At 33.4% G+C, this 26889-nt stretch overlaps 6 protein-coding genes across 21 annotated transcripts; 3 read left to right on the top strand and 3 right to left on the bottom strand.

The window, feature by feature from the left end:
• Positions 1–2470: 2470 nt before the first annotated feature.
• On the bottom strand, positions 2471–5248 carry LOC123210082 (40S ribosomal protein S15-4). The gene is made up of 4 exons (XM_044628276.1): positions 5105–5248; positions 4878–5026; positions 4712–4769; positions 2471–2887 (listed from the first exon to the last, which is right to left on the bottom strand). The coding sequence occupies exons 1-4, from the start codon at positions 5105–5107 to the stop codon at positions 2639–2641; spliced, it is 459 nt and encodes a 152-aa protein (XP_044484211.1). The 5' UTR covers positions 5108–5248; the 3' UTR covers positions 2471–2638.
• A 624-nt stretch (positions 5249–5872) lies between these two features.
• Positions 5873–7909, top strand: LOC123210442 (40S ribosomal protein S15-4-like). The gene is made up of 4 exons (XM_044628800.1): positions 5873–5976; positions 6055–6203; positions 6311–6368; positions 7449–7909. The coding sequence occupies exons 1-4, from the start codon at positions 5974–5976 to the stop codon at positions 7695–7697; spliced, it is 459 nt and encodes a 152-aa protein (XP_044484735.1). The 5' UTR covers positions 5873–5973; the 3' UTR covers positions 7698–7909.
• A 1165-nt stretch (positions 7910–9074) lies between these two features.
• LOC123210768 (transcription factor bHLH92) lies at positions 9075–10638 on the bottom strand. 2 transcript variants are annotated; one of them, XM_044629242.1, is made up of 4 exons: positions 10248–10638; positions 9773–10033; positions 9536–9661; positions 9075–9387 (listed from the first exon to the last, which is right to left on the bottom strand). In XM_044629242.1, exons 1-4 carry the CDS (start codon positions 10581–10583, stop codon positions 9367–9369), a joined length of 744 nt encoding a protein of 247 aa, XP_044485177.1. In that variant the 5' UTR covers positions 10584–10638; the 3' UTR covers positions 9075–9366. The 2 variants fall into 2 exon arrangements, with proteins under 2 accessions (XP_044485177.1, XP_044485176.1); XM_044629241.1 differs by having other exon boundaries at positions 9752–10033; positions 10248–10635.
• Positions 10639–11479: 841 nt separating this feature from the next.
• On the bottom strand, positions 11480–18201 carry LOC123211512 (CRM-domain containing factor CFM3A, chloroplastic/mitochondrial-like). Of its 13 annotated transcripts, XR_006501429.1 has the most exons (9): positions 17117–18201; positions 15912–16455; positions 15703–15833; positions 15217–15567; positions 14734–14890; positions 14570–14652; positions 14360–14496; positions 13920–13979; positions 11480–13805 (listed from the first exon to the last, which is right to left on the bottom strand). XR_006501429.1 is itself a non-coding variant. In XM_044630286.1 (8 exons), the coding sequence occupies exons 1-7, from the start codon at positions 18074–18076 to the stop codon at positions 14407–14409; spliced, it is 2316 nt and encodes a 771-aa protein (XP_044486221.1). In that variant the 5' UTR covers positions 18077–18201; the 3' UTR covers positions 11480–13805; positions 14360–14406. The 13 variants fall into 13 exon arrangements, 6 of the variants coding, with proteins under 6 accessions (XP_044486221.1, XP_044486218.1, XP_044486222.1 ...); XM_044630286.1 differs by lacking the exon at positions 13920–13979; XR_006501428.1 differs by lacking the exon at positions 13920–13979 and having other exon boundaries at positions 11480–13537; positions 13721–13805; positions 14360–14652.
• A 3897-nt stretch (positions 18202–22098) lies between these two features.
• LOC123212221 (DNA-directed RNA polymerase V subunit 7-like) lies at positions 22099–23086 on the top strand. Its single transcript, XM_044631301.1, has one exon. It carries the CDS (start codon positions 22324–22326, stop codon positions 22903–22905), a length of 582 nt encoding a protein of 193 aa, XP_044487236.1. The 5' UTR covers positions 22099–22323; the 3' UTR covers positions 22906–23086.
• Positions 23087–24193: 1107 nt separating this feature from the next.
• On the top strand, positions 24194–26376 carry LOC123211026 (DNA-directed RNA polymerase V subunit 7-like). Of its 3 annotated transcripts, none has more exons than XM_044629530.1 (2): positions 24194–24302; positions 25678–26376. In XM_044629530.1, the coding sequence occupies exons 1-2, from the start codon at positions 24297–24299 to the stop codon at positions 26266–26268; spliced, it is 597 nt and encodes a 198-aa protein (XP_044485465.1). In that variant the 5' UTR covers positions 24194–24296; the 3' UTR covers positions 26269–26376. The 3 variants fall into 3 exon arrangements, with proteins under 3 accessions (XP_044485465.1, XP_044485467.1, XP_044485464.1); XM_044629532.1 differs by lacking the exon at positions 24194–24302 and adding an exon at positions 24327–24567; XM_044629529.1 differs by lacking the exon at positions 24194–24302 and adding an exon at positions 25016–25588.
• Positions 26377–26889: the final 513 nt, after the last annotated feature.

Consider the following 26889-nt stretch of genomic DNA (forward strand, 5'->3'; position numbering starts at 1 on the left):
TTGATACTTTAAAAAAAATTATAAAAAAGGGTAAAAATACGAGTTTAATACGTTTTGGAATCAAAAATTTAGTATAACATATCTAAAACACGAATTAAATGAGAAAGTGAATTAACCGCAAATAATTTGCATTCTTACTAACCAGGTTTATGAATTTAGGGATTTTGATGAAATTGAAAGCTTTTATTTTTGTGAAATTTTAATGATATTAAGAGTTTTTTAATCAAATTGATGTTTAATGTTTACCAAATGAATGTAAGTGATAATATCCATAACTATATGTCTCGTTAACCAAAACTCATCATTTGAAGTTTCCTTGTACATCTCCTACAATGGCACTAAGGGTGCGTTTGGTTAAAGGTTTTTAAGATTATCTTGATAATCTTTTTTTTATTCTCTTATTTGATTTGTCAGTAATAAAATATTACAGTAATCTTCTATTACCAATGTTGACGTGACAGGCAATATAGGTAGTAATCTGATTATCACCTTTACCTTAAGTATTTAAAAATTATTAGGGTAATCTTGAGTTTATTATAGAAAAATTATTATTTATTAATTTTTTGAGATAAAAATAAATTTATTTTTAATTAATATGACAAATAATATAAAAAATATTTAAAAATAATTATATTCAAAGGCATTTAAGTAAAATATTTTACTAGTAATCTTTTGTTACCTTTAACCAAACACAATAATTATTTATATCTATCAAATTTTATCAAACATAGTAATTATTTATACCCAATAATCTTATAAGTAATCTATCTTTAAGATAATTTTTTTATTTTAGTAATCAAACATTACCCAAACCAAATGTCCCCTAAGTGTATTATTACATTATTCTATATAGTGATGTCGAAGTAGAGGAAAAACTCAAATATATCTTTTCGAATAATATCTTTTGATTGTCATTCGTATTTGATTAACAGTTTCTTTTGAACTCTAACTACTACTTACATTTTAAAGTAGTTAAACCGAACCACTTTTTCCCTTTTTTTTTTTTCTCTTAGTTTTGCATTATGCCAACTGTTCTTCAAAGTTTAGTGTATACACCAAACTTCAATTTCTAGGTCAGCAATTGTTAATCTAAACCCTAAACCCATTCAAACCCACTTAATTTATTGTAAACATACTCTAAACTTAATTAATCCCAAAGAAATTCCTAACTTAATCACCTAAACAACCATAAAAATTATACTTTTCATTTATAAATCCAAAGTACTTTTAAAGATAAACACAAAATAATACTATCTTTTATTCTAGGATTTTAAGATTCCATGATTTTAAAATTACCTTAATAATATATTTTTTATTATTTACATTATCTTGTTTAGTTTGTTAGTAATAAAATATTACGATAATTTTTTATTACTAATACTGACGTTATAAATAATATAAGTAGTATTCTAATTATCATATTCACTTTAGGTATTAAAATATTTCCAAAGTAATATTGATTTTATTATAATTATATTATTATTTATTAATTTTTAAGACAAAAATAAATTTATTTTTAATTAATATAACAAATAATATAAAAACATTTAAAAATAATTATATCTAAAAACATTTAAGTAAAATAATTTACTAGCATTTTTTTATTACTGTTAACTAAACACAATAATTATTTATACCTATCAAAATTTATCAAAAATAATAATAATTTATATCCAATAATCTATTTTCAAAATAATCTTACTATTTTAATAATAAAATATTACCTAAATCAAACGTCTCTTATTAATATTGTCCATGAACCACCGTGCAATTGCAGACAAATAACCATAATATTATAGCATATGACAATCCCAATTAATAAATGAGAAAATAGGAAAAAAATGATGTAAAAATTATAGGAGTATAATGCAATGAATAGTGAAAAAATATATTTATAGAGGATAGGCCATAAAATTCAGAAATAAAAAAATACGAAATATATATGTGCAAATTCAATACAACATATTGTCAATAATACTTTTTTAAAAATATAGTAACACCAAACATAATTTTAACGTTTTTCTTCAATCTTCTGATTAATAATTTTAATGTAAAACATTTAATTAACTATTAATCTTAATATAACATAATATATAATCAAAATTTAAAATATTATCCAAAAAAGATTGGAGATTTTGATATCAAAAAATTGAGTTTTTATTTTATATAATTATAACACTATTAACAATTAATTGAAAATACAAAAAAATATTTTCGTATTTTAAAAAATTCATAAAAAACACAAAATGTAAAAGAAAAAACAACAAAAATACATATTTAATATATTTTGGATTAAAAAAGGCATGTTTAAAATGAGAATTAAACAAGAGCGTGAATTTAACGTAAATAATTCATGATTTCACTAACTGGGATGACAATTTGTGGGACGTTGGCGATTCACTGGTCAACTTAGGCCCAACATAAAACTGAAGAAAAATCAAATTTCCATGACAAATAGAATAAGTTAACCTGGTACTTAAAAGTGCTCTTTAAGCTAGAATATGAAGTTCCATCATCTAAAGTAACAACTCAAAACATTAATACATTGTCCAGAAGTTGAGTAGGAACAAACAAAAATTTGATAGACACAGATGTCTTTCAAGATAAAAATAAAGTATCCAGGTAACTGGCATATATCTCACTTAAGAGGAATGAACCTGGATGAATGGGTAGCACCAATACCAGGCCTACCATGCTTCACGGGCTTGTATGAAATTGAAAATTCTGCAAGATAATGACCAATCATTTCTGGCTTGATTTCAACCTGATTGAAGGTCTTACCATTGTAAACACCAATAATGCTTCCAATCATTTCTGGAACAATGATCATGTTCCGGAGATGAGTGCGAACTGGCTCTGGCTTCTCACCAGGAGGAGCCTCCCTTTTCTGGTCCAAAACAGCAAAAAACATTAATCAGAGCTAGAGCCAAGCTAATTCCAACCAATACTACTCAAATCTAACAATCAGTATAAAAATCTAACAAAGATTTCATAATACTAGGTAAATTTGGCATCCATGTCCTACATGCATAGATTTGATTCCACAAAAAGAATATAAAATGCTATGATCAAATCAATAAGCATATAGAAGTAAATCAACTGAAAAACACATTTACCACCATACATACTTAAATTTGTTGAAAATAACCAATTGCTAACAATATAACATATAAATTGTCACTTTGCATATATTGGAACAGATGAAAATTTATCAAGACATTTACAAATTCTTCCGGTCAACAGGTTAATTTCATATTGCAACACCGATATCAGGTGAATATTCCACCTTGATTAGTCTTTTTTGAAAGACAAAGTTAATGAAGATGGCCATTTATTGGAACAGGAGAATATCAGTGTTTCCCCTTGACAATAACAAATATATTGTCACTCTGCATATATTAGAACAGATGGCCATTGATCAAGCATTTACAAATTCTTCCAGTCAACAGGTTAATTTCATATAGTTACACCAATATCAGATGAATATTTCCCCTTGAGCAGTCTTTTTTGAAAGAAAAAGTTAATAAACATTCGCAATATTAAAGCAGAAGTGTATTTGAAATTTATGAAAAAGAACAACACTGTAACTATTGAAAGAAATTGTCAGAACCTGGAAAAACAATGTTGATAAAGATAAATCCTAACTAAAAACAGTATACAACAACAATCACAATTCTTATAGTCATATAATCGGCGATGGAATCATGAAATTGATTATGTTTTAAAATATTGTGACACTAGTTCAAAATCTAACATCAAATCTAAATTTTCTTAAATTCAAAGAAACAAATGTTCCATTAGTAACAACTTCACAATAATGTTGACAACTCAGTAACAAAGATCATTGAAACAAAAGCATGTGCCACAAACTTTTATCTTTTGGAAATTCATATCCATGGACAGTAATTACATGTTCTTCAGAAACAGGAAAGTTTTAAATGAATATAGATAATCTCTTCCAAGGAATAGATTATCTTTTTCACAATGTAGAATGAGTAAACAATCACCATTCACTTAAATTAGAGCCAAGATGATATGAACCTTAAGAGAACCACACCTCAAAAACTGGCTATTGAAATTGAAAAACCCAAAATCATATAAACCTCACACTAGAAACCTATACTTTCCAATATAGGATCCAAAACTCATATCTTACATTTGGGATCACAACATACCAACACAATCCACAACCGATGCCCACATAGGCTAGTTGTGTGCTAGCTCCTTACTAACCCTTGATGAACATTATAATATCTACGTCACCAGTCATGCCACACGATCGCAACTGAGAGACGTGGTGATGACTCTGATACTAAATGATATGAACCTTAAGAAAATCACGCCTTAAAAGCTAGCTATTGAATTAGTGAGACCAAAACTATATAGACCCTCCACTAAAAACCCAGAGCCCCATACTTTCCAATGTGAGATTCAAGACCTATACTTTGCACTTAGGATCCTAACACAAGACTAGAAAGAACTCCTTACATTAATTAGCATTATTTTAATGAAGTTTCACCCTACAAAAAACAAGCTACTGTAAAAGGCATCAGCTACTACAATGTACCAATCATTCTCACAACTTCAGCAAACACATAAATTAAACCGTGCTAGAAAACAAAGCCATTACAAGATATAGTTGAAATCAGTCACCAAATAAAAAACCCAATCGAAAAAAACAACCAAAAAGCAATAGAGTGAAAATTATTACCGCCTTGCGAAGCTTCTTAATCAAAGCCATGGGCTTCCTCTTCAAACCCCTCTGAAACCTACCCATGAGCAAAGAATAATAATAAAGTAAAAACTAAATCAAAACCAATTACCAAGACTGCAAACCAATACGAATTAAATGAATGTAATTGTGAAGGAGGGAGTACCTTCTGCGAGCACGTGCGGTGAAGAGCTTGACAAGCTCGTCAGTGGACATGTCGAGAAGAGCGTCCAAATCCACTCCTCTGAAGGAGAACTTCTTAAACGTTCTCTTCTTTGGCTGTCCTGCAACCGCCACCTCAGTATCGACATCCGCCTATACAAATGCAAAGGAAACAAAGTCAGAAGGGGGTAAATTATGAAGCAAATACACATAGGATCTAAGAGAAGTTACCATGGTTGGAGATAGACTCTGCTTGGCCGCTAGGGTTTTTGTTTTTAGATGTTCAGAGGGATTTGATCTTCAAAAGAGGGCTTTTATACTCGAGCATCATGAAATCGTGTACATTTTGTCAGTCGAAAATTAATTTTCAAAAGGCCTTTCTCCCATCCAAATTTCCCCTTCTTATTTTCACCCCCTTATCTTTTAAAAATTTAAACACTTACATCTATTAAATTTTGTTATTATTATTTTAAAATTGTATTTAAAAAATAATAATTCATCCTCATTTTCTACTTTAATTTTAAAATTTAATATTTTTTCTTCTAATTTAATTTTAAAAAATTATTTTTTCACTCTTACTATTTAAAATTTATAAGATTTTCATATTTTAAAATTATCAATCTTTTTTTCTAAATTAAAAATATTATACTTTAAAAAACAAACGATGGTAAGGGAGACAAAGAACGATGACAAAAGAGATCGAAAGAAGAGAAATGTTAAGAGAGGGGAAAAAAGTCAATGGCCAAGAGGAGATATAGTTGTTAGAGAAAAAAAGAAAATCTTAAAGAAAATAGTTATTTTTTAAACTTTGGATAAGAGAAAATGGTTAGATTTTTAAATGATAATTTTACCCTAAATCCAAATACTAAATTACTAAGTTTTAATAGATGGGCGGAATCTGCGTTTTTGTAAATTAACATATGAAAAATGTCTTTTCACTCAACCTTGGGTGGGAAATTGTCCTTTGGCCAATTAAGTTTATGCACGGGTCCAAGGTCCTTGAGTTACAATTCCCAACTATAAAAGTCCTCTCCCAAACCAAACGCTTGTTAACATCCTATAACAAAACCCTAGCGGCCAAGCAGTTTCAATCTCCAACGATGGTGACTTGTCTTACATCCTATGTGTATATGCTTCATGATTTACCTCTGTCTGACTTTGTTTCCTTTGCATGTGTATAGGCGGATGTCGATACTGAGGTGGCGGTTGCAGGACAGCCAAAGAAGAGAACATTTAAGAAGTTCTCTTTTAGAGGAGTGGATTTGGATGCTCTTCTCGACATGTCCACTGACGAGCTCGTCAAGCTCTTCACCGCACGTGCTCGCAGAAGGTACTCCTTACTTCACAATTACATTCATTTAATTCGTATTGGTTTGCTGTCGTTGTAGCTGGTTCTGATTTAGTTTTTACTTAATTATTATTTTTGCTTGTGGTTAGGTTTCAGAGGGGTTTGAAGAGGAAGCCCATGGCTTTGATTAAGAGACTTCGCAAGGCGGTAATAATTTTCACTCTATTGTTTTTTACATCGGGTTTTGTATTTGGTAACTGATTTCAACTATATCTTGTGATGGCTTTGTTTACAAGCTCTGGATAATTTATGTGTTTCTTGAAGGTGTGAGAATGATTGGTTTATTGTAATAGCTGATATCTTTTACAGTAGTTTGTTTTCTGTTGGGTGAAACTTCATTAAACTATCGCTAATTCATGTAAGGAGTACTTTCTAGTCTTGGCTCTAATGTAAGTGAATGGTGATTGTTTACTCATTCTATATTGTCAAAAACATGGTGAATTCCTTGGAAGAGATTATCTATATTCAATTAAAATTTTCCTGTTTGCTGAAGATCATGTAATTACTGTGTGTGGATATGAATGTCTAAAAGATAAAAGCTTGTGGCATGTGCTTTTGTTTTACAGAAAATTTTTTTCTTTGACTCTGAGAAATTTTATATTTGATCTTAGATTTTGAACTAGTGTCACAATATGCTAAAACAGTTTCAATTTCATGATTCCATCTCTGATTATATAACCATTACAATTGTGATTGTTGTTTAGACAGTTTTTTGTTAGGATTTATCTTTTATCAATATTGTTTTTCAGGTTTTAACTGTTTCTTTCTATAGTTACAGAATTGTTCTTTTTCATGAATTTCAAATGCACTTCTGCTTTAATATTGCAAATGTTTGTTATACTTACATGATATTGGTGTTGTGTTATGAAATTAGCCTTTTAACTGTACGAATGTGGAAATGACTTGATAAATGGCTATCTGTTTGAATATATGCAAAGTAACAATTTATTTGTTATATTGTTAGAAATAGGATGTTCTCAACAAATTTTTGTATGTATGGTTGTAAATATGTTTTTAGTTGATTTATTTCTATATGTTTATTGATTTGATGGAAGTATCTATGATTGGGTAATATTCTTTTGTGCAATAAACTCTATGCATGTTGTATATGGATGCCAAATTAAGTAGAGGACTATGAAATCTTTGTAAGATTTTTTCTATTGATTGTTGTACTGATTGGAATTAGTTTGCCTCTAGTTCTGATTAATACTTTTTGTTTTGGACCAGAAAAGGGAGGCTCCGCCTGGTGAGAAGCCAGAGCCAGTTCGCACTCATCTCCGCAACATGATCATTGTGCCAGAAATGATTGGAAGCATTATTGGTGTTTACAATGGTAAGACCTTCAATCAGGTTGAAATCAAGCCAGAAATGATTGGGCATTATCTCGCAGAATTTTCAATTTCATACAAGCCTGTGAAGCATGGTAGACCTGGTATTGGTGCTACCCATTCATCAAGGTTCATTCCTCTGAAGTGAGATATATTTGATCAAATTTTTGTTTGTTCCACCTTCAACTTCTTGACAATAGTAATGTTTTGAATAGTTAATTTAGATGATGGAACTTCAGATTCTAGTTTAAAAAAGCTTGTTTGTTTCATGGTATCTCACACTTTATGGCAGTTTAAGATTCCGGGTTTTGTTGAATTAATCTAACTTAAATACAATTAGTGAAGTGCAATAATTCCTTATCTCTGTTATTCTTCTGTATTGTGTGCCGCTCTTTCAGTCATCGAATGGTGGCTTGCATAATGAATTTTGGTTGATGCCAAATTCCCCTTAGAATGAATGGTAGGTTTCATAGTGATTTATTTCTGAATACCGATGGCCAGAGTCTTTATTTGGTTGTTGCCAACAGAGTTGGAGCCGATTAACAGCAAGGACTTTTCTCTGGTCTTAGGTGGGTCGGATTTTCTATGTTCTGGCTTCTTTTGGGCTACTGGGAAACTTGAAACCAGTTTTAGTTGGGTTCTTTTAACGAGTTAAACTACCCATTATATTGCACCGCTCACAAAGTTGTCTCATTTAATTCGCTCTTCTCACATTATGACGGAAAATAGTGGAACGGTCAAATTTAACCATGTGCAAAAGAGAAAACGACTTCTTGTTGACTTCTTGTTTCTTTTTATCTTGGAAATTTCTTTTTCTTCTTCAGTCTTCGTCAACGCCGCGGCACCTATTTACACTGAGTCTCCCATCGAAACGCGTCAATATGATGACCCGTGAGTGATCTATAAACATTTGTTTAACAACCGCAAATTCTTATCAACACCTGAATGCAAATGTATATCAGTTAATGTGTTTAGTTTTTTTTTTTTTTTTAATAGAAGACAACAAATATTTTATTTTTATCTTCAAAATGTATATTTAATCCTCTTTTGGAATTACTTAACAAATAACCCATAAGTTTATCTGAACTTATTAGACCAGGTACGAGTTTTATATATTCTTTACAAGTATAAATTGACTCATTTTGACCAGTACCTATTTTATATACACTCATTTCAATCTAGAACGTATTTAGCTTAACTTGTCCATTTGTTAGGTCTATAAAATACCCATATTTGCCTCTAAGTTATTGTTTGGGTGGTAACAGAGAATATTTTATATATAAGAAAACATGAGTTCAAATATTTTTTTATAGTATTTTAAGATTAAATTTTTTATTTGGTACTATAATTTTGAGATCAATTACTGTATGTATAGTTTGACCTGCTCGATATAGTTGATTTTGTCCGGAAGAGACAATTTAGCTCAAGTGGGATTTTTTGTTTAAAAAAAAAAAGTATATACTCAAGGCAATATGGTTATTTTGTCAGCAATTACATAGAGGTTCATGGGCAATAATAACAAGGGTTTATCAATGAAAATAACAATATTCTTAGGGGTTATGCAAAATTAACAAAGAACTTAAGGATTACACTGCACGGCTCATAAGTTGCAGACTCACGAAAATGCCTCCAAGTATAAATAGTATTCAAAATTCCAGCCCCATTTTTGTACATTTCTAAATTCCAACTATAACCCTATTACATTCACCTTTCAAACTTTACAAGGCGAGTTTCCTATTCTCTTCGTCTTCTCAGTCGTCCTCCTCCACCGTTGCTCCTTCGCTGCTACTTTTTTCTTTGCCGTGTTAATACTAAGGTCAGTGGCTAATTTGCATGTGCTTAAATGAAAAAACGACAACAGAAAATTAGTGTAATGAAATTAATCACGTTTAAAACAATCCTATATATATATATATATATATATATATATATATATATATGTATTCAAAAGTGTAGCATGGGTAACTTGTATTTTGATTGGCTTACTTCATTTTCCATTCGCCTTCTCTTGTTGTGTAGCTTTTCGACACTTCCTGGCAATGAAATAAGAAGCTTCTGCTCTACTTCTATTAGTGTTTCCTGTACAGTCTTCTTCAATTCTTCATCTCCCATCTGCCATTTTCATACTTACAAATTAATCAAATTCTAAACATATCACCATTGGTTGAACTGTAGTCAGAGGGCTACCAACTACAGGGTTACCTCAGATTCAGCTTGTATTACCGCTGTCAGTTTCTCTTCAGAAAATTGTGATTGAATATTTCTGATTCTTGAGCCCATGTTTTTCAAGCATTTAAGAGCCTCCACCATATAATCAATCCCAGCTATTGGATTAGTTACTCTTATTCCTATCTTTGTTCCGCCATCAATCTCTTTCCCCACCTTCGTTTCTAGCTCATCGTTTCTTCTCTCTAGCTCTACCTTGCAGCATTCAAGCTCCTGGAGACTCTTCACCGCCACTTGAACAATAGAGTTCTTATCAGTCTGACATCAACAAAACATACCCATTAAAAAGAAGAGCAATACTAAACTATCCTCTTTGAATACATGAATAGGTATATTTAATCATATGATGATGTATATAAATATATATCTATTTGTATATGCAAAATGAGTATGATGTAAAAAGAATTTATTAAATTGTGGCCTTAAGAGCACCCGGCTTAACAAAAAATTAACATGTAGGCTGTTCACTAACCTTGGTGCCAATTGGCAACATGGAATGCAAGGCTGAGTAACTCTGCTGCTCCCTCTTTCTCCTTATCCTCTCGTTAATCATATGCAGGTGACTTCGCTCTATCTCTGGTTTTATTGCTTCCTTTTTTGCAGACTGGTTAATTCTCCTCAAGAACTCTATCATTCTCTTGATGGCATTCTGAGGTTTCGACCAGTTTCCGATACTCTCCATCCGAACTTCGATTAAGGCTCCTTTCGGATACGGCATAAAAGCGCTTCGATGCACCGGATGAGACTCAGAACTAAACCAAAATAGATCATCGCCGCCATAGAATTGCTCTTGGAAGAAGCTTTCCATTCAGTTGTGTTTGTTTACTACGGAAAATTTGGAGTTTTTTATTTCACCGCTGGCTCTATATGGTTCACTAGCCTCCTAAAATGTGTGTTTTTATTTTTTCATTTAAGCATACTTAACACGTGGTCAAATGTGCGAGGTTTCACACGGGGTCTCCGTGAATTCCCCTGAGTCAGAGTACACCCATTTTGTCAAATTTGGCATGTGGTGAATTGGTAAGAACTACTGCAAGTGGGCAGTTGATTGCTTCCGTTTGATTTAAAGTCAACGGTTCATGACGTCAATTCCACCAATAGAGTAACAGAAAATTGTGATTTTTTTTTGGGTAATTAAGCATGTGTATTAAAATAGAAGACAAGAAGTCTTCCACATATACATCTAAGTGTGTTCAAAACCGGTTTACTAATTTTTTTAAAATAAAACCAAATTTTCGATTTCAAAAATATTATAAACTAAAACTAAACCAATTTAAAAATTAACTAATTTTAAATCAAACCAAGAAAATAAGTTAACCAAACCAAATTTTTCGTAAACCAAGAAAATAAGGTAACCAAACCAAAATTTTAGTTAAACGGTTTTGAACCAAATTTCAAAAAATTATCACATTTTATTTTTTTTAATTTTTTAAATATATTTAATATTTTATTAATTCTTACTCAACTTTTTAAAAACCTATTTGATTTGATTAACTGATTTCAAAAATTAGATAAATTGATAAATAAATTGAAAATTCGATTTTTCTCTATTTTTTAATCAGTATCTGAATCAGTTCAATTTTTGATTTAAAAATCGATTCAATTTGATTACCAAATAATTTTAAACACCCCTAGATACAATGTAAGCTTTTAAATCCTAAACCCTAAACTCCACTAGCAAAAACCAGACTTTCTCAACAATAATTGGTGATCATTCGCCTCTTGAATGTCTATCATGGTATCTACTTTATAGGGTTCAAGAAGTGAGACAAATGACACAAGTCAAGGTCTAAATTCACAAGTCTAATAGTAAGCCTGAGATGGTAATCAAAATTGAACAAAAAGATATCCATACAATTCAAATGGGTAAGAAGCCATGAGTTCCAAATTGCAATAGCAAAGGATGCTATGGACTAAGCATCAAGAAGGGGATCGCCAACCAAAAGCCAGTCTAGATTGACACAAGGCGGATCGCAAAGGTGAAACTAGCCAACTGCAGGAGAGAACTAGGGCGGCAGACCAGTGGGGATAATTTCCTTTTGTTGGCTGTGTCAAAAGAGCCAACAAAAGACTTGCCACAAGGAAGATAGTGGGGATTGCAGAAAGAGACCCTGGAGATGGTTGCAACAGTCAATTGGAAAGTGGACTCTTCTACGGCAGAAAAACCAAATAAGCAGATATCTGGACTCTTGAAAAAATCAGCAGGACTAGGAAGTCAAGGTGGCTGATACTGAATCTGACTTGGACACTGACTGGAGGAGAGGAGCAACAGAAAAACTTAGCAGGCTGGAACCATCTTCTATAAAGCATAAAACTGCAGAAACTACCACTGCAATTACAAAAGACCATAGCAAGCAGAAACTCAAACCCAGATTAAGGCAGATATGTGCAGAACTGGAGCAAGTAACGAAGAAATTCAGAGACAGAGCCAGTCCAACCAGAAGACTCCAGCAGCAAATGAGGAATTAGCAGGCAGTAACTAAAACTCAGCAAAAGAGCAGAAAAAAGGCAGCATCTGCAGGCCAACAAGGGAAGTCTTCAGGTATGACAGCAGCAAGGGCAGAATGCTTAAAGAGGTGATGGCAGCATTGGAGTAGAACATAACAGGATCTTCCAGCAGAATGGAAGAAAGGGTACTGCAAAAGAGGCTTGGCAGAATAGATAGAAGAATACTAGGAGAGAACCTGCAAAACAGAACCCAAGTTAGAGAAAAAAGAGATCCTCCCATCCCAACTAAGTGAAGCTGCATATCCACTTTGGAGAAGACCCACTGGCCCAACAAGAACACCCCAGCAGGAAATATCTTGCTCACCATCAGCAAAGATAGTCTTAGGCAGGCTCCACTTGTTTGCAATAATAGCATTTTTGTTAGAGAGCTTTATTTTAGAGATTTCATCCCCCTTTTCTCTTACCAACCTTTTAATGTTATCAACCATCCTCTCCTTAGTTTGACTTTTATTGGAGAGCATCTATTGTTTCTTTCCCTCCAAATGGAATACACACAAGCACCTAAGCTCATTTTGAGAGGGTTTGCTTGAGACCATCACCTTTCCATTCCTTGACAATAGTTTCAATATAATTCCCCCAAGATTGTGGTCTATACTTCAAGAGATTAAGCTTGAGGATGCTTTCCCAAATGTGGCTGCTAAAGGGGCAAAGGAAAAAAAGGTGGTCAATGCTTTCATCACAACTATTACAAAGAACACAAGTAGAATTTTTGTCACCCCATAGGTTAGGAGTTTATCTTTAGTCATGAGCCTCCCTTTTATAGCCAACCAAAGGATAATGGCATGTCCAGGGATGTATTTTTTGTGTCATTCCAAATCATGCCAACTCAGTTGGCAATTTTGTTCAATGTTCAGCTTAAATAAGCAAAAGTTCAAATAGGGGTAACCCCAACCCAAGCTCGAGTTGCACCAACTAGATTCAATCGAGTCGCACCAACTAGATTCAATCGAGTCATCAAGAAATCACTGACAGATTCATCTTCTCTAATGACCTTTTTTTACTTAATCTTCAACAATTCTTCTCTTTTTCATCTCTCTTCTTCTTTTCTAACAACTTCTCTAGCAAACTCATCACTAGCTCTGTCAAGTCAAATTCAAGTTGACCATTCTGTTTTCAAGCAAAGTTCAAGCTGGCCCTTGTTCGAGTTTGGTTCAACGAGACTCATTGGTCAAGCATATGCTTCTGCTTCATCTTCAGAATCACCAGGTTCAGTTTCAGACTCTTGATCTTATTCATGAGAAGAGAAGTTTGTTTCTGTGAGGAGATTGTTAATTGAGTTATCACTTTCATATTCACCGTCATTTCCACTATCATAAATACTCATTGTCTCCTTCTTGCTGTAATAGCACTCAACAGGGATGAAATAAGATGAGATACAAGATGATTAAAATTATCAGTAGAAAACGATCTAGAAGATAAATGGAAAGCATACCTCACCGTCATCATCTCTGGTGCTATAAGTAGAGTCTAAACTGCCATATAGCTCCACATCTCCCTGGTCTTTCACGCTGTTCATTTGTTCCTATGGATGCGAAGCATGAGACAAAAAAATTAGCGCAAAAGAAGGCATTGTCATAACTTCATATTTACAGCAGCTTGATTATATATAGCAAAAGCTAAAATGTGTAAGCCTTACAATTTCAGATCTTAGTTTCCCAACATTAGTCTCCTGGACAGAAAGATGCTTCAGGAGAGCCTTTTGAAAAAATTAATGAGAAAAATCAGATAAGGCTAGAGGAATCTGAAAATATTGGAAGTAATTAAAGCAAGATCCATGTTTAATTGGGGCCAACATAAACATGTATACACCACCACCACCATCACTGTACAACATTGTTTCATGTTGGCTCAGTCCAGCACAGACACCAGAAAGGGCAGTAGAAATTGCCCCCTTTAATGGCCTGGATCAGGCCCCTACTTGCGAGCTTCCTGATCAGAACCAAGAAAATTGCTTTCACAAGTGAACATTTGGGACCAAGACAAGTTTATCTTTGATGCATACAGATTATTCTATCAAGTTGTATACGTACAAATGCAGTAATTTTAGATTAGAGCTGTAAAATTTTTGTGAGATACCTCATGTCTTCAGAGTTTGAGCAAATGTGTCAAAGCTTTCCTCTTTGTCAAAAGATTTTTTGGCCTATATTTGGAAGGCCGCTTATAGTCCTTTCCCCTGAATACAATAATAGCATGACCTTTGGAGATTTTGTCAACTGAAACCAAGACACCCCCACTTTCAGCTTCAAGTGCTAATGCAACTCTCTTAACCTGATCAAAAGTTTTCACCTTAACGATAATTTTAACCAATTCTCGATATTTCCAGTGCAAGTGCATATTCTCCACTGTACCATCAAAACCTCCACATCTACCTGAACAAGAAATTACACTCCGATAAAATCTCATATTTGAAATAAAAACATGTAAAAAGGGCAATGGAAGAGACTGTTTACCCAAAAGTAAGAAAGCCTTCATCCTCAAACCAAGCTTGCGAAACAGAAATCTTTCCTCGTCAGTTATGCTCTCAGGGTCTGCTTGTCTTTCTGTTGGTTTTAAAAGCTCCTCCACTTTTGATAAAGCTTGTTCAGCTTTCATTAGCTTTTTATCAGCCTGAAAAAAAAAATCCAGGTTATGTCCCCAACCTCATCCACCTCTTTACAGCGACGAAAACCCAGCGGCCAAATTATGGGGATATAGCTAAAGGATACAAATGATTGTGTGATGTGTTATGCTATTAATAGATATTTAATATTATATTATATCACATGAAACTACAAATATTACACGACAAGAATCTGCAAATCAATGGAAAATGGAAATATTTATTAGAAATCATACGAGTGTTGCAGATGAAAAAAGTACTCCCAGTGACATAGAAACTAGACAATATTGCATCAGATCAACGCAGGAAGAATACCAAGTTTCTAGGAACTCACAATAGAAAGCTTTCTTTCCAGTTTTCTGACAAGGCTGGCATGTCTCATTATTTCAGCTTCTCTCATCACATTTTCCTTATGATTGTCATCCAGCATCTTTCCCCATCTAGCATTTGCATCCAAAATTTCCCCAAGGGTGCCTGCGGTACCTGATTCCTCACTTACTTCAGTACTTGGAAAGACAAAGGCTGATGATCTTAACCGAGCCTGCTCTTCTTCATCTTGCAGAGACTTAAACAATCTCTCCCTTTCCAATAGCAGTTCAGTGACATCTGGTGATAAAAAATCTTTTCCTCTATAAAAGACCAGGAAATCCTTATTTCTTGAGAGCAGTATGCCCCCTGTCAATTTCTGCAGTCATTACCCATTGTTTAAAGCATCTTAGAGTTGCTAAAGAAGCTTAATGCATTGATATATATAAACTAATAAATTTCAGTTACTGTATACAGATCAAGTCATCAAAGTTTAATTCTCCGGAAATATTACCTTGATATTTTCAGCCATTCTCTCACTCGTAGTCAGCTGTACACCATGTTTAAGAGCAATTTTGGCAATTGAACTTTTTTCCCATAATTTAATCATGGCAACAGCCAAACCTTGGAGCTGCCTGCTTCGACCTAGAGATGGGAAAATTTACATGCAATTGAAATACCATCTACAAGAGCATATTAGCTTATCCAAGACATGCATCATACCTATGGCAAAGTGTGGAGGAAGAACACGGGCAAGCCTTTTCAAATTTGTTGCCTCTTTTCGTGCAAGCGTAGATCTCACTCCATAAGGAAGCACTCTAAATGGAGGTTGGTAATCAGTAACCATACCACGAAGCGTATCTGCATCCACAGGATATGGTTCACATCCCTGCCAATCCATGAACCTAGGACCCAGACCATCTAATAGGTTGTCTATTTTGTCTCCACAATTTACTTCTGGCACTGATTCCATATCCCTCTCCTCAGTATTCATTTCACCATTTGTTTGAGGTGAATGCACAATATTACAAGAGCCACAAGACAGATCTTGAGAAGGTATATCAGTAGCTTTTGATAAGGAATGACTAGATCTATTATTTATATTATATATCTCTTTATCAGTGGCTCTTTGTAAGGAACTTGCAGGTATTTCATGTCTCCTAAATATCCGCTTGTTCAGTTGCAAAGAAGGAACCTCATAACTCACACCTCTATATAAAGAAACAGCAGTGCCAGATCTCCATATCACCAACCCACCAGTTTTTCTCTAAGGAATAAAGACAAAAAGAGGAAAAAAGGGCATCAGTAAAATCAAATGATTGTATAATACAGAATAAAATTGTAGCAAATCATTCAATTGAATAGAGGTGTTTTTTCTCCATTTTACTAAAAATGATAGATGGACAAGCTATCAGCTTGCTGCAGGAGATAATTTTTCAAAGGATTGTTTGTCAAGATGCTCCATATTTCCTCCATTCATTTTTATATTCAAGATACCTCAACTGAATTCAGGAAATTCCACTTACGCATGAAAAATTTGACATATCAAAGAAGGTTATGCTTTGAAGTGATACAGTGGTCTATTTAACAGATGCCAACACGTATAGAAGGCCAAGGTCATATCTTAATGTATAGGCAGATTGGCTACTTTATCCTCTACATTGAAGAATGCAATGAGGCTACTTTATTGAACCCTCATGACAATTTAAACTCTTTGATTAATTGTTTGAGACTGAACATATGTTCAGCTCATAGTTGCCATGTCAAACTAATCCAGTTTGTTTCGTTTCTTTAACCTTCTTTGAATATACAGAAATCTAATCACCAAATATAAACAAAATATAATTATGAATATCTAGAAAACTTAAAAATGAAATCACATAATAAAATAAACATAATTTAGATAAAAAGATCCAAAAAAAAAAAACCTCCAATATCTCATGCATCCTTTTCATATCAAATGCAGGGGGCCCTTCTATTTTCAACCTCACAATCTCTGATGTCTTCCACTTCTCATGAATTACATCAACTATAGCCTGAGTAACACCAGCACCACCAATCTTTGTCTTGCTCTTTGTCTGAAATGTCAAATTCCTCAACCTCCTCAACTCAGACTCAGGGATAGTCAACTCTGCTGGTGAAGTCCTACCTTTCCTCCTTACTAACAATTTCTCAACCTCCACATTCTCCTTTGGCTTCTCCCATGGAAACCTCACCTTTCCTTCACTATCCACCACCTCTCCTAACCCTAATGGTGATTCTTTTGAAAACCCTCCTCGTGTATTAGGCAACATTCCTTCTTCCACATAAAATATGTCCTCTATAGACCCTTTTTCAATTACTCTCTTCTGTTCTTTCTCTATCTTCTCTTTTTCATCTACAACATCATCTAGGTACCCAAATTTTTTCAATTTCTCTACAATCTTACCCATTGTACTACCTCCACCATCATCAACAACACTGTGATTACCATCACTTCTACTTCTTAAATAGCCTAAACTTAGCAAACTTACATTATTCTTTCTAAAATTCAAAGCAACCCGAGGCGGTTTGGGGCGATTATCTTCACTGGATTTTTTCCAATTGTCTAACCAATCGCCACTAGAACTAAAACTTTCATCAGTATGTTCCGTATTCGAGAAAGAATATAATTTCCTAGGTGGGTTTTGTCGAGGTGTAGCATCTGAAGAGAAATTATGATAAAAGGAGCGATTTTTTAGAGGAATAGAGTGAGCATACCTTAAGAAGTTGAGGTGGATGGCGCGGAATCTTGAGAAGGAGCTTTGAAAGGAATTGAAAATGGTTGGTGTTGTTGGGTAGAAGTGGGAACTAGATACTAAAGCCATGTGATAAGATACAGATGAAACGAAAGTGAAGAAGGCATTCATTGGCCGTGTTTGATGGAAGTTGTTTAGGGATAGAGAGTTGAAGGAGTTCAGAAAGTTCTGAAGAGAAGCTTGTTTGTCTGTAGACTCGACTGTTATCTGCGGCGGGCATTCTCTCTCAAACTCGATAAATCTATTCAATCGAAAAAATTATTTATATCAACAAAATCGAGTTATACAGTATTACATAATTTTTTTAATTAAAATTTAAAATGTGGATATTAATTAAAATAGGCAAAAAATTTTCCGCTTATACCTTTTTAGGTAAACGCACAGTAGTTTTACTTTTATAAGTAAATTTTTTTGTAACTCCAAAAATACCGTCCCAGCCCTGTAGCTGTAGGCGTTGGAAGGAAGGTGTGGTGCACGCGGTGCGTACGCAGTGCGTGCTGCGCGCACGGTGCGTACGCAGTGCGCGCGGTGCGTACGCAGTGCGTGCGGTGCGCGCGGTGCGTACGCAGTGCGCGCGGTGCGTACGCAGTGCGTGCGGTGCGCGCGGTGCGTACGCAGTGCGCGCGGTGCGTACGCAGTGCGTGCGGTGAGCGCGGTGCGTACGCAGTGCGTGCGGTGCGTGCAGTGCGTACAGTGCGAGCGGTGCGTACGCAGTGCGTGCGGTGTGCGCGGTGCGTACAGTGCGCGCGGTGCGTGCGGTGCGCACGGTACGTGCCCAGTGTGTAGTGCGTACAGAGTGCGCACACCCTCATATAATATATATAAACAACTGCATGCACACTTTCTTTTATATATATATATATATATATATATATATATATATATATATATATATAAAATAATATAATATAATATTTAAAAAATATAATAAATAAATAAATATTAAATATAATATAGATAAATAATAATAATAATAATAATTTTTAAATATATATTATATTATTATATATATTTAAAAATTATTATTATTATTTTTATATATTATATTAAATATTATAATATTTAATATATATTTATTTATTATATTTTTTAAATATTATATTATATTATATAATATATATATATATATATATATATATATATATATATATATATATATATATATATATAAGAAATGGTGCGCGCACCCCCGCACTCTGTTTATATATATATATATATATATAAACAGAGTACGAGGGTGCGCACTCTGTACGCACCGCGCGCACTGCACGCATTCCGCACTCACCGCGCGCACTGCGCGCACTCCACACGCACCGCGCGCACTACACCTTCCTTCCAGCGCCTACAGCTACAGGGCTGGAAGGGTATTTTTGGAGTTATAAAAAAATTTTCTTATAAAAGTAAAACTACTGTATGTTTGCCTAAAAAGGTATAAGCGGAAAATTTTTTGCCTATTTTAATTAATATCCCTTTAAAATGGTTGTCATTTATAAGATTTTAATTAAATTAATAATAAAATTTATAATTTGATTTTTTTATTTATGTAATATAATATTAATTGTTTAATCAATATATTTAAAATTATATTTTACATGTTTCATATTTAAAAAATATGATAAATATTTTATACTATTTAATAAATACATAATAATTTAACAATAGATTGAACCGGTTAATTATCTAATTGAATCAATCAAACCACAAATAAGTAAAATAACTAGTTCGATCACCAATTTAGTTTTAAAAACATTTTCTATTATATTCAGATTATAATACCCATTGTCCATAAATAATTATTCAAAAAACTACATGCACTCATTTTTTTTAATATTCAGTTTAATATTTAATTATATAATAACACATTATTTGTATAAGTAATTAAATACTCAAAAATATATTCACATAATATTATTCATTGATCAAAGCTCTGCTTAAGGGTTCTTAATAAAATAAGTAGTTTTCGGCTAAAGGACTGACTCCCACCTAAAGTTTATTCTTTTCTCAAGTTCTCATCTTTTATCTTTTAAAAACTTATATATCAATTTATGGATTGTTAAGTCTGACAGTTTTAAGAGTAAAATCGTTATTTAACTGGTAATATTAAAAAAAAACTAAAAGTTTATATTATTTCACCCCCAAACTTTAAAAACTAACAATTTTTCTCTAGCTCAAGTTTTCAAAAATTACATTTTCCCCCCTAAGGTTTCCATTTTTCAGAGATATTTTTTTTGACGATCTTTAAACAATGTCTCTTTCTCTTTGACATATCCTCCTTTCGGCATTGTTTCTTCTCAGTGCTATATCACATCATCGTCAGGGAACAAAGATAGTTCGTCTTTATTCTCTGACGATGATGTCGCACAACATTATAAAGAAATAGCATCAAAAGGAAGACACAGCAAAAAGAAAGAGACATCACCTAGAGATCACCAAAGAAGTCGATCATTCACCCAAAAAAATGTTTCTAAAAAAATAAAAACTCGAAAAAATGTTATTTTTGAAAACTTGAATTGGAGAAAAATTACTAGTTTTTAGGTTTAAGGGGGGTAAAATAATATAAAATTTTAAACCTAATGAATTTGGTTATAACAGTCCATGAGTTGATATATAAGTTTTTGAAAAATAAAAGGTAAAAACCTAGAAAAAGAATACACTGTGGGTGGGAATATGTCCTTTGCCCTTAGTTTTAAGAGGTTATACAATTACCAAGAAATTAAGGATTATATCACAGGGTTTAGGGGGTAAGCAAAAATTTTACATAGTAATGATTAACAGTGATGAAAACAAGTTGTTTTGTTAAGGGAGACCTTTGCAGTTTTGCTATTGTTTATGCATCAATATAAATATTGTTTCAGTCCCACATTCAAGCAAATATTAACTTCACTTTCACCACAAATAATGATTTCTAATTCTATAAGGAGGAGTTTAGTTTTAAAAATCTTTTATTACCAAAATTAGAAAATTATCTTAAAGATAGATTTCTTTAATAATTATTACGTATAACTTATTATTATATTTGATAAAATTTGATAAAAATAGGTAGATATAAAATAATTATTGTGTTTGATTAGAGTTAATAAAAAAAATATTAGTATATTATTTTATTTAAATATCCTTAGGTATAATTATTCAAAAATATTTTTTATGTTATTTATTACATTAATTAAAAACGAGATTATTTTTACTTAAAAAAATTAAAAAATAAGGATATAGTTATAATAAAATTAATATTATTTTAATAATCTTTTAATATCTAAGACAGATGTGATAATTAGAATATCTCTTAGATTATCTATCACATTACTATTGATAATAGAATATTACTGAAATATTTTATTATTTACAAATCAAATAAAATAATATAAATAATAAAAAATAAATTACCAGAGTAATTTTTAATCTCTTTTAATCAAATGCCCTAAAGAATTGGGTTAATGTATTTAACAAGAACACGTACTCTATGGGCTCTTCTTCCTTAAGGACCATCCTAAAACAATAAGAACCACATCCTCCCAATTGCACATTCCCAAATTAAACTTGTTTTTGTTTAGGGTTGTTTTTCAATAAAACAACCCTAAAACAAAACAAGCTACCACTTTAATCTACAACAAGCAAAACTCAAGACCATTAAATTTGCAAAATTCACTATTTCTATGCTTAAACATAATCCCACATAAACAATCGTCATTCATCAACAAAATCAAACACTAAACCCAAAAACGCCGCCACCAATAAGGTATTGGGTTACTATGGCTTGCAAGATGCAAGATAAGAGTGGGTCGGAGCTACACATTTTAAATTCTTTTAAGGGAGTGTTTGGTTTGGAAATATATAAGTGTGTATATAATTATATATCCAAAATAGATTTACTATTTGATTCTATTTGAAAATTATTTAAATTATAATTTAAATCAAACCAAATCAGACCGTGAACTTTAAATAGTTCAATTTGATTCTTAGGATTAGACCATTTTATGCACACCCGTGATGCTTTTGAGAAGGACCGATTGAATGATCTATCCTTTTATTTGTCTTTCTGATTTGTTGATAATCTATACTATTGTCAGTTACATGGAAAGACTTTCCTGGCCATTTATAAGAAAATTAACATCAGCCATTGAGAAAGGAGCTCTGCCTTACTTTTGATTAAACACTTACTAGAATCAGACGACTTTTGTCACTCAAGGTTCCTTTTTCTGGTCCACTTCCTCAATTCTAAGTATCGTGCTTCACAGCTGGGCTGCTTTTCCACTTCATTCTGTGTAATATTTGGTTCTTCCATTACATTTAGGTCTCTTTAATCACAATTACATAACAAAGACCTGGTTATTCTGGTGGGTTTGCTGTAGATCACAGAGATGATTTATGAAGTAGATCTGCAAAGGACTCTGATAGCACGTCCTGTAAGAAGTTCAGACGGAAAACTACTGGTTTCCGGGAGGTATCTCTTAACAAAGGTGCTGCAGTTCTTGTTTCAAGAAAAGGCCAGCAATGAGCACGGTGTCTTTCTTGCAGTAAATAGCTTGAAGAACATTGACATAGGCCAAGTTTTGGATAAATCAGGCTATACGTCCTTCACTGTAACAGTTCAATGTCGCACTTTTAAGCCTGAAGTGGGTGATGTTTTGCAAGGATTCGTTCATTACATATCTCAAGAAGGGGCGTTTTTGCAGACGGGGCCTGTGAGATATGGGTTTCTTCCATTTATGAATATGCCAGGATACTCGTATTTTCCTGCTGCTCAAGAGGAGCCGTTTTTCTCGAACGGCGAAACAAATAAGAAGATAAAGATAGGAAGTGTGGTGCAGTTTGTGGTGGTTGGAGTGAGTTGGATAGAGAAAACGGCTCATGTCGAGAGGGAATTTGCGCTGGTTGCTGGCATAGATCGTGAAGGGCTTGGACCAGTTTTCCTTCCTGGAACTGATGAACTCGACCAGTGAATCTTCTGCTTTGCAGCCTGAAGAACATCTTTTTCTGTTTTGCTTTATGTTGAATTTGCTCATGCTGATAATAAAACCCGAGTGATGAGAGGCTGCTTACACTTTTCAATATAAACATAAATAAGTTTCTTCTTCCCAGTGAGATGGAATTGAAGGTATAATTATTCAGAATCTTGGTTTAGATATTATGTTTTCGGATTTTGTATTTACATTTACATGTGTGAACTGATCATGGCCACGAAGGTAGTGATCATGAAGTCAGCTTGAGTCAAAACGTGGAATCAAACCAAAGATTTTGAGGGTGATAGTGCGAACCTCACAACTCCCTCTGCCTCCCAAGTCCCACCATTTCGCCATGCTAGGGAGGTGAAAGATGGAAAAACTTAGTCAGAGATTGAGTCGGTCAGAAAGGGTTACTTCCTTGTTATGAAATCCAAGGGAGAGATAAACAGAAAAATGCACAAATGAAGAAGATTAAAAAAAAAATTATTTCTCTTTGTTTGCGGCAGAGTCGCTCTCTCACACATTACGTATAGTCTAATACAACTTTTATATATAACACATACCTAATGGATGTTTGCCATGTATACTTGATCTATTTTACAGTAGTTTTTTGCTATTACTCATCATATTTCCTTAAGTGTAATAAAAAATTTACATGTTGAGTTATTTGATTCTTATCGTTGAGACGAAACCCCAAAATATACGAGATCAATAATGAATTATGAGATTAGGTCTATTTATCTAATTCCTCTACTACTCTTATAGATGACAATAAAACCTTAAAACTAGAGATGACAAAGGATCGGATAGAAAATAAATTCCCTAATCTCCATCCTCATCTCTTTCTTGTAGGGAAATTTTCTCTTTCTCTTTCTCTTCCCCTCCCCTTCCTTGTAGAAAAAATTTTCCCCCTCTTTCTGTTTTCATTCTCACTAAAAAAATAATAAAATATTTAGTAAATGTCAAAATATATTTTTAATAATTTAAAATTTTTAAAAAGAATTCAATATTTAAAAAATTTAGAGAATATATAAGAGATGATATATGTCAGAGATGTATTTATTTATATCTCTACCTCATCCCTGATTTGATGGATTTTAGCTATCTTTGCCTTTGTTTCCATTTCTATTAAAGAGACCAAAAAGCAAATTTAGAAGGTTGAATTGTCATCCTTATTAAGAACTAGGTCCTTCCTACACCCGTGTCCAACAAGAAAAGGAATTCCCCAAAAGCAATGGGTTCGAGGACGGGGACAAAAATATCCCGACCCTGCACCTCCCTCTTTAGCCCCGAGATTTATACAATATCAAATTTTCTTTCGTGTTTTACCTTTTTATTTTCTCCTTCTCCCATTCGCACGTCCTCTTTCTCCCCTTATTCTCCTTGTGATGAAGGTGAGCTTATTGGAAGTCAGAAAGAAGATAAGAAAATGAGTGAGAGAAAGAGAAAAATGTTTATCAGCATGACACCAAATCAGAGAACAACCTTAGTTCAAATTTTGGTGTTCAAAATACTGAAACTGATGAGAAAAACTTGATTTCCCTTTTTTTCTCTTTCTTTCTCTCTCTGCATCTTTTCTCTTGATCTCATCTTTTCCATCCAGATATTTTCCTTTCTGTTTACTTCTTGTTAATCAGCACTCAAAAGCTAGAATTCCGGGTGAGTGTCTTGGATGGAAAATGCTTCTGCGATTTGTCTTGTTTCTGGCTCTATTCAGATAGCAATACTCACTTTTTCTTTATCTTAGACCCACCCAAAGCAATCCCGACTCTAGCGCTTTAAGAAGAATAAAAAACAAGAAAAAGTAAAGGTTTTCTGGTAATATATCTGCATCTTTTTCAACTCCTTTATTTGGAATCAGAGAAGAAGATCAAAACCAGAGGAAGCTGCAGCATTCCTCAACACCAATTTCATCTTCGGCTCCAGCTCCACCCACCCAAAAGAAAAAAAAAACCAACCTGAAACCCCAAGCAAATATAAATCAATTTTATCAAAGATCTACCTTACAAATGATTTCAAAGAATCAATAAAAGTGTACAAACAAATATAAATAATATATTATAATGTAATTTAAATTATTTTAAATTAATAATAAAATAACATTCAATAATAATATACAAAAATATTTACGCGTGATATTGCTCTTAAAGAACTGGAGGCAGGGATGGGAAAAAGTCACTCCACAGAGACGTGGCTGACACCAGAATCCCACAAGGATTGGGATTGGGCCATTGGGTATTCGGCTATATCCTGACCTATTGCTATCCCTGTACCATTATATATCTCCTTGAAAAAATTCACATGACGAATAGTAATTTTTAAGCTCAAATATCCATTTCCGGAATTTGGGTTACCGCTATACAATAATTTTCTTAATAGAATCCGGTTCTTCTCATCAAAGTTGAATGGTTTGATGCAGAAATGGGAATTTTGTTACAGCTTTTGAGTGCCTCATTAGTAGGAATCCAGCCATAAGAAAATGAAAAATACTAATAATGGGGAAGTTTTAGTCAAAAAGCCTTAAATGGATTCTAGAAATCCTTCTTCAGCGATAAGATGGGGTCCTGGTAGGAGGTCACTCTCGATTAAAATCTCTCCCTTCCAATTAGAGTGTGATCTTCAAATTAGGGTGTGATCTAGATTCATGCTTTCCAGCTGGGTTGCTTTTCCGGTTCATTCTGTATAATAATTGATTCTTCCATTACATTTAGGTCTCTTTAATCACAATTGCATAACAAAGACGTAATTATTCCGGTGGGTGTGTTGCAGATCGCAGAGATGATTTATGAAGTAGAATTGCACAGGACTCTGATAGCACGCCCTGTAAGAAGCTCAGATGGAAAACTACTGGTTTCCGGGAGGTATCTCTTAACACAGGTGCTGGAGATCTTGTCTCAAGAAAAGGCCAGCAATGAGCATGGTGTCTTTCTTGCAGTAAATAGCTTGAAGAACATTGACAAAGGCCAAGTTTTGGATGAATCAGGCTGTACGTCCTTCACTGTAACGGTTCAATGTCGCAGCTTCAAGCCTGAAGTGGGTGATGTTTTGCAGGGATTCGTTCATTACATATTTCAAGAAGGGGTGTTTTTGCAGACGGGGCCTGTGAGATATGGGTTTCTTCCATTTATGAAGATGCCTGGCTACTTGTATTTTCCTGCTGCTGAACAGGATCCATTTTTCTTGCAAGGCGAAACAAATAAAAAGATAAAGATGGGTAGTGTGGTGCAGTTTGTGGTGCTTGGAGTGAGTTGGATAGAGGAAACGGCTCATGTTGTGAGGGAATTTGCGCTGGTTGCTGGCATAGATCGTGAAGGCCTGGGCCCAGTTTACCTTCCTGGAACCGCTGAAATCAACCAGTGAATTGAATCTTCTGCGTTTGCAGCCCCTGGAAAATTTTTTCCTGTTTTGATTTTTGTTGAATTTGCTCATGCTGCTAATAAAACCTGAGAGGCTGCTTATCCTTTTCAATATGAACATTATTAAATTTCTTCAGAATATCATTCAGAATCTTTGTTTAGATGCAAGGTTTCTGAGTTTTGCACATACATTTATATATATTAAACTGGCCATGGTCTTGAAGGTAGTGATCATGAAGTCAACTTGAGTCAAAGCACTGAATCAACCCAGAGACTGTTGACGGTGATAATCCGAACCCCAGAACTCAGTGACATTGATAGAATTGATTAAAAAATTTTGAGAAGAGAAGAAAGGACAAAAGGGTTACATTCTTGCTAAGAAACCCAAAAGAAAGATACATAGGAGAGTAGACATATAATCACTATAATAACATAAGTATATTTATGTGAAAAATGTAATAGCAAAAAAATTACGGACAAAGAACAGATAAATTTATATTATGAATTAAGAAGATTACAAAATGAAGAAGAAATTATTTTGTTCTCTCTATTCATAGTATAGGGTCCTCTCAACTCACACACTACATACATTTTAATGCAATCTCTATATATATAAAACCTAAAT

Source organism: Mangifera indica, chromosome 3 (genome assembly GCF_011075055.1).
Source record: "Mangifera indica cultivar Alphonso chromosome 3, CATAS_Mindica_2.1, whole genome shotgun sequence".
Taxonomy (NCBI): domain Eukaryota; kingdom Viridiplantae; phylum Streptophyta; class Magnoliopsida; order Sapindales; family Anacardiaceae; genus Mangifera; species Mangifera indica.

Excerpts from the sequence above, each read along its gene's own strand:
- LOC123211512 (XM_044630283.1), bottom strand. The coding sequence starts at position 18,076 with ATGAATGCCTTCTTCACTTTCGTTTCATCTGTATCTTATCACATGGCT. Across the intron at positions 15,834-15,911 it reads TCCTCCACACTTTGCCATAG|GTCGAAGCAGGCAGCTCCAA; the intron begins GTATGATGCATG and ends TCCCATCTCTAG. Across the intron at positions 15,568-15,702 it reads GAATGGCTGAAAATATCAAG|AAATTGACAGGGGGCATACT; the intron begins GTAATATTTCCG and ends TAATGACTGCAG.
- LOC123210442 (XM_044628800.1), top strand. Across the intron at positions 6,204-6,310 it reads ACCGCACGTGCTCGCAGAAG|GTTTCAGAGGGGTTTGAAGA; the intron begins GTACTCCTTACT and ends GCTTGTGGTTAG. Across the intron at positions 6,369-7,448 it reads TTAAGAGACTTCGCAAGGCG|AAAAGGGAGGCTCCGCCTGG; the intron begins GTAATAATTTTC and ends GTTTTGGACCAG.
- LOC123210768 (XM_044629241.1), bottom strand. The coding sequence starts at position 10,583 with ATGGAAAGCTTCTTCCAAGAGCAATTCTATGGCGGCGATGATCTATTT. Across the intron at positions 10,034-10,247 it reads TGTTGCCAATTGGCACCAAG|ACTGATAAGAACTCTATTGT; the intron begins GTTAGTGAACAG and ends TGTTGATGTCAG. Across the intron at positions 9,388-9,535 it reads GAAGGCGAATGGAAAATGAA|CACATGCAAATTAGCCACTG; the intron begins GTAAGCCAATCA and ends TTTTCATTTAAG.
- LOC123210082 (XM_044628276.1), bottom strand. Across the intron at positions 4,770-4,877 it reads ACCGCACGTGCTCGCAGAAG|GTTTCAGAGGGGTTTGAAGA; the intron begins GTACTCCCTCCT and ends GCTCATGGGTAG. Across the intron at positions 2,888-4,711 it reads TTAAGAAGCTTCGCAAGGCG|AAAAGGGAGGCTCCTCCTGG; the intron begins GTAATAATTTTC and ends GTTTTGGACCAG.
- LOC123211026 (XM_044629529.1), top strand. The coding sequence starts at position 25,553 with ATGCTTTCCAGCTGGGTTGCTTTTCCGGTTCATTCT. Across the intron at positions 25,589-25,677 it reads TTGCTTTTCCGGTTCATTCT|ATCGCAGAGATGATTTATGA; the intron begins GTATAATAATTG and ends GGTGTGTTGCAG.
- LOC123212221 (XM_044631301.1), top strand. The coding sequence starts at position 22,324 with ATGATTTATGAAGTAGATCTGCAAAGGACTCTGATAGCACGTCCTGTA.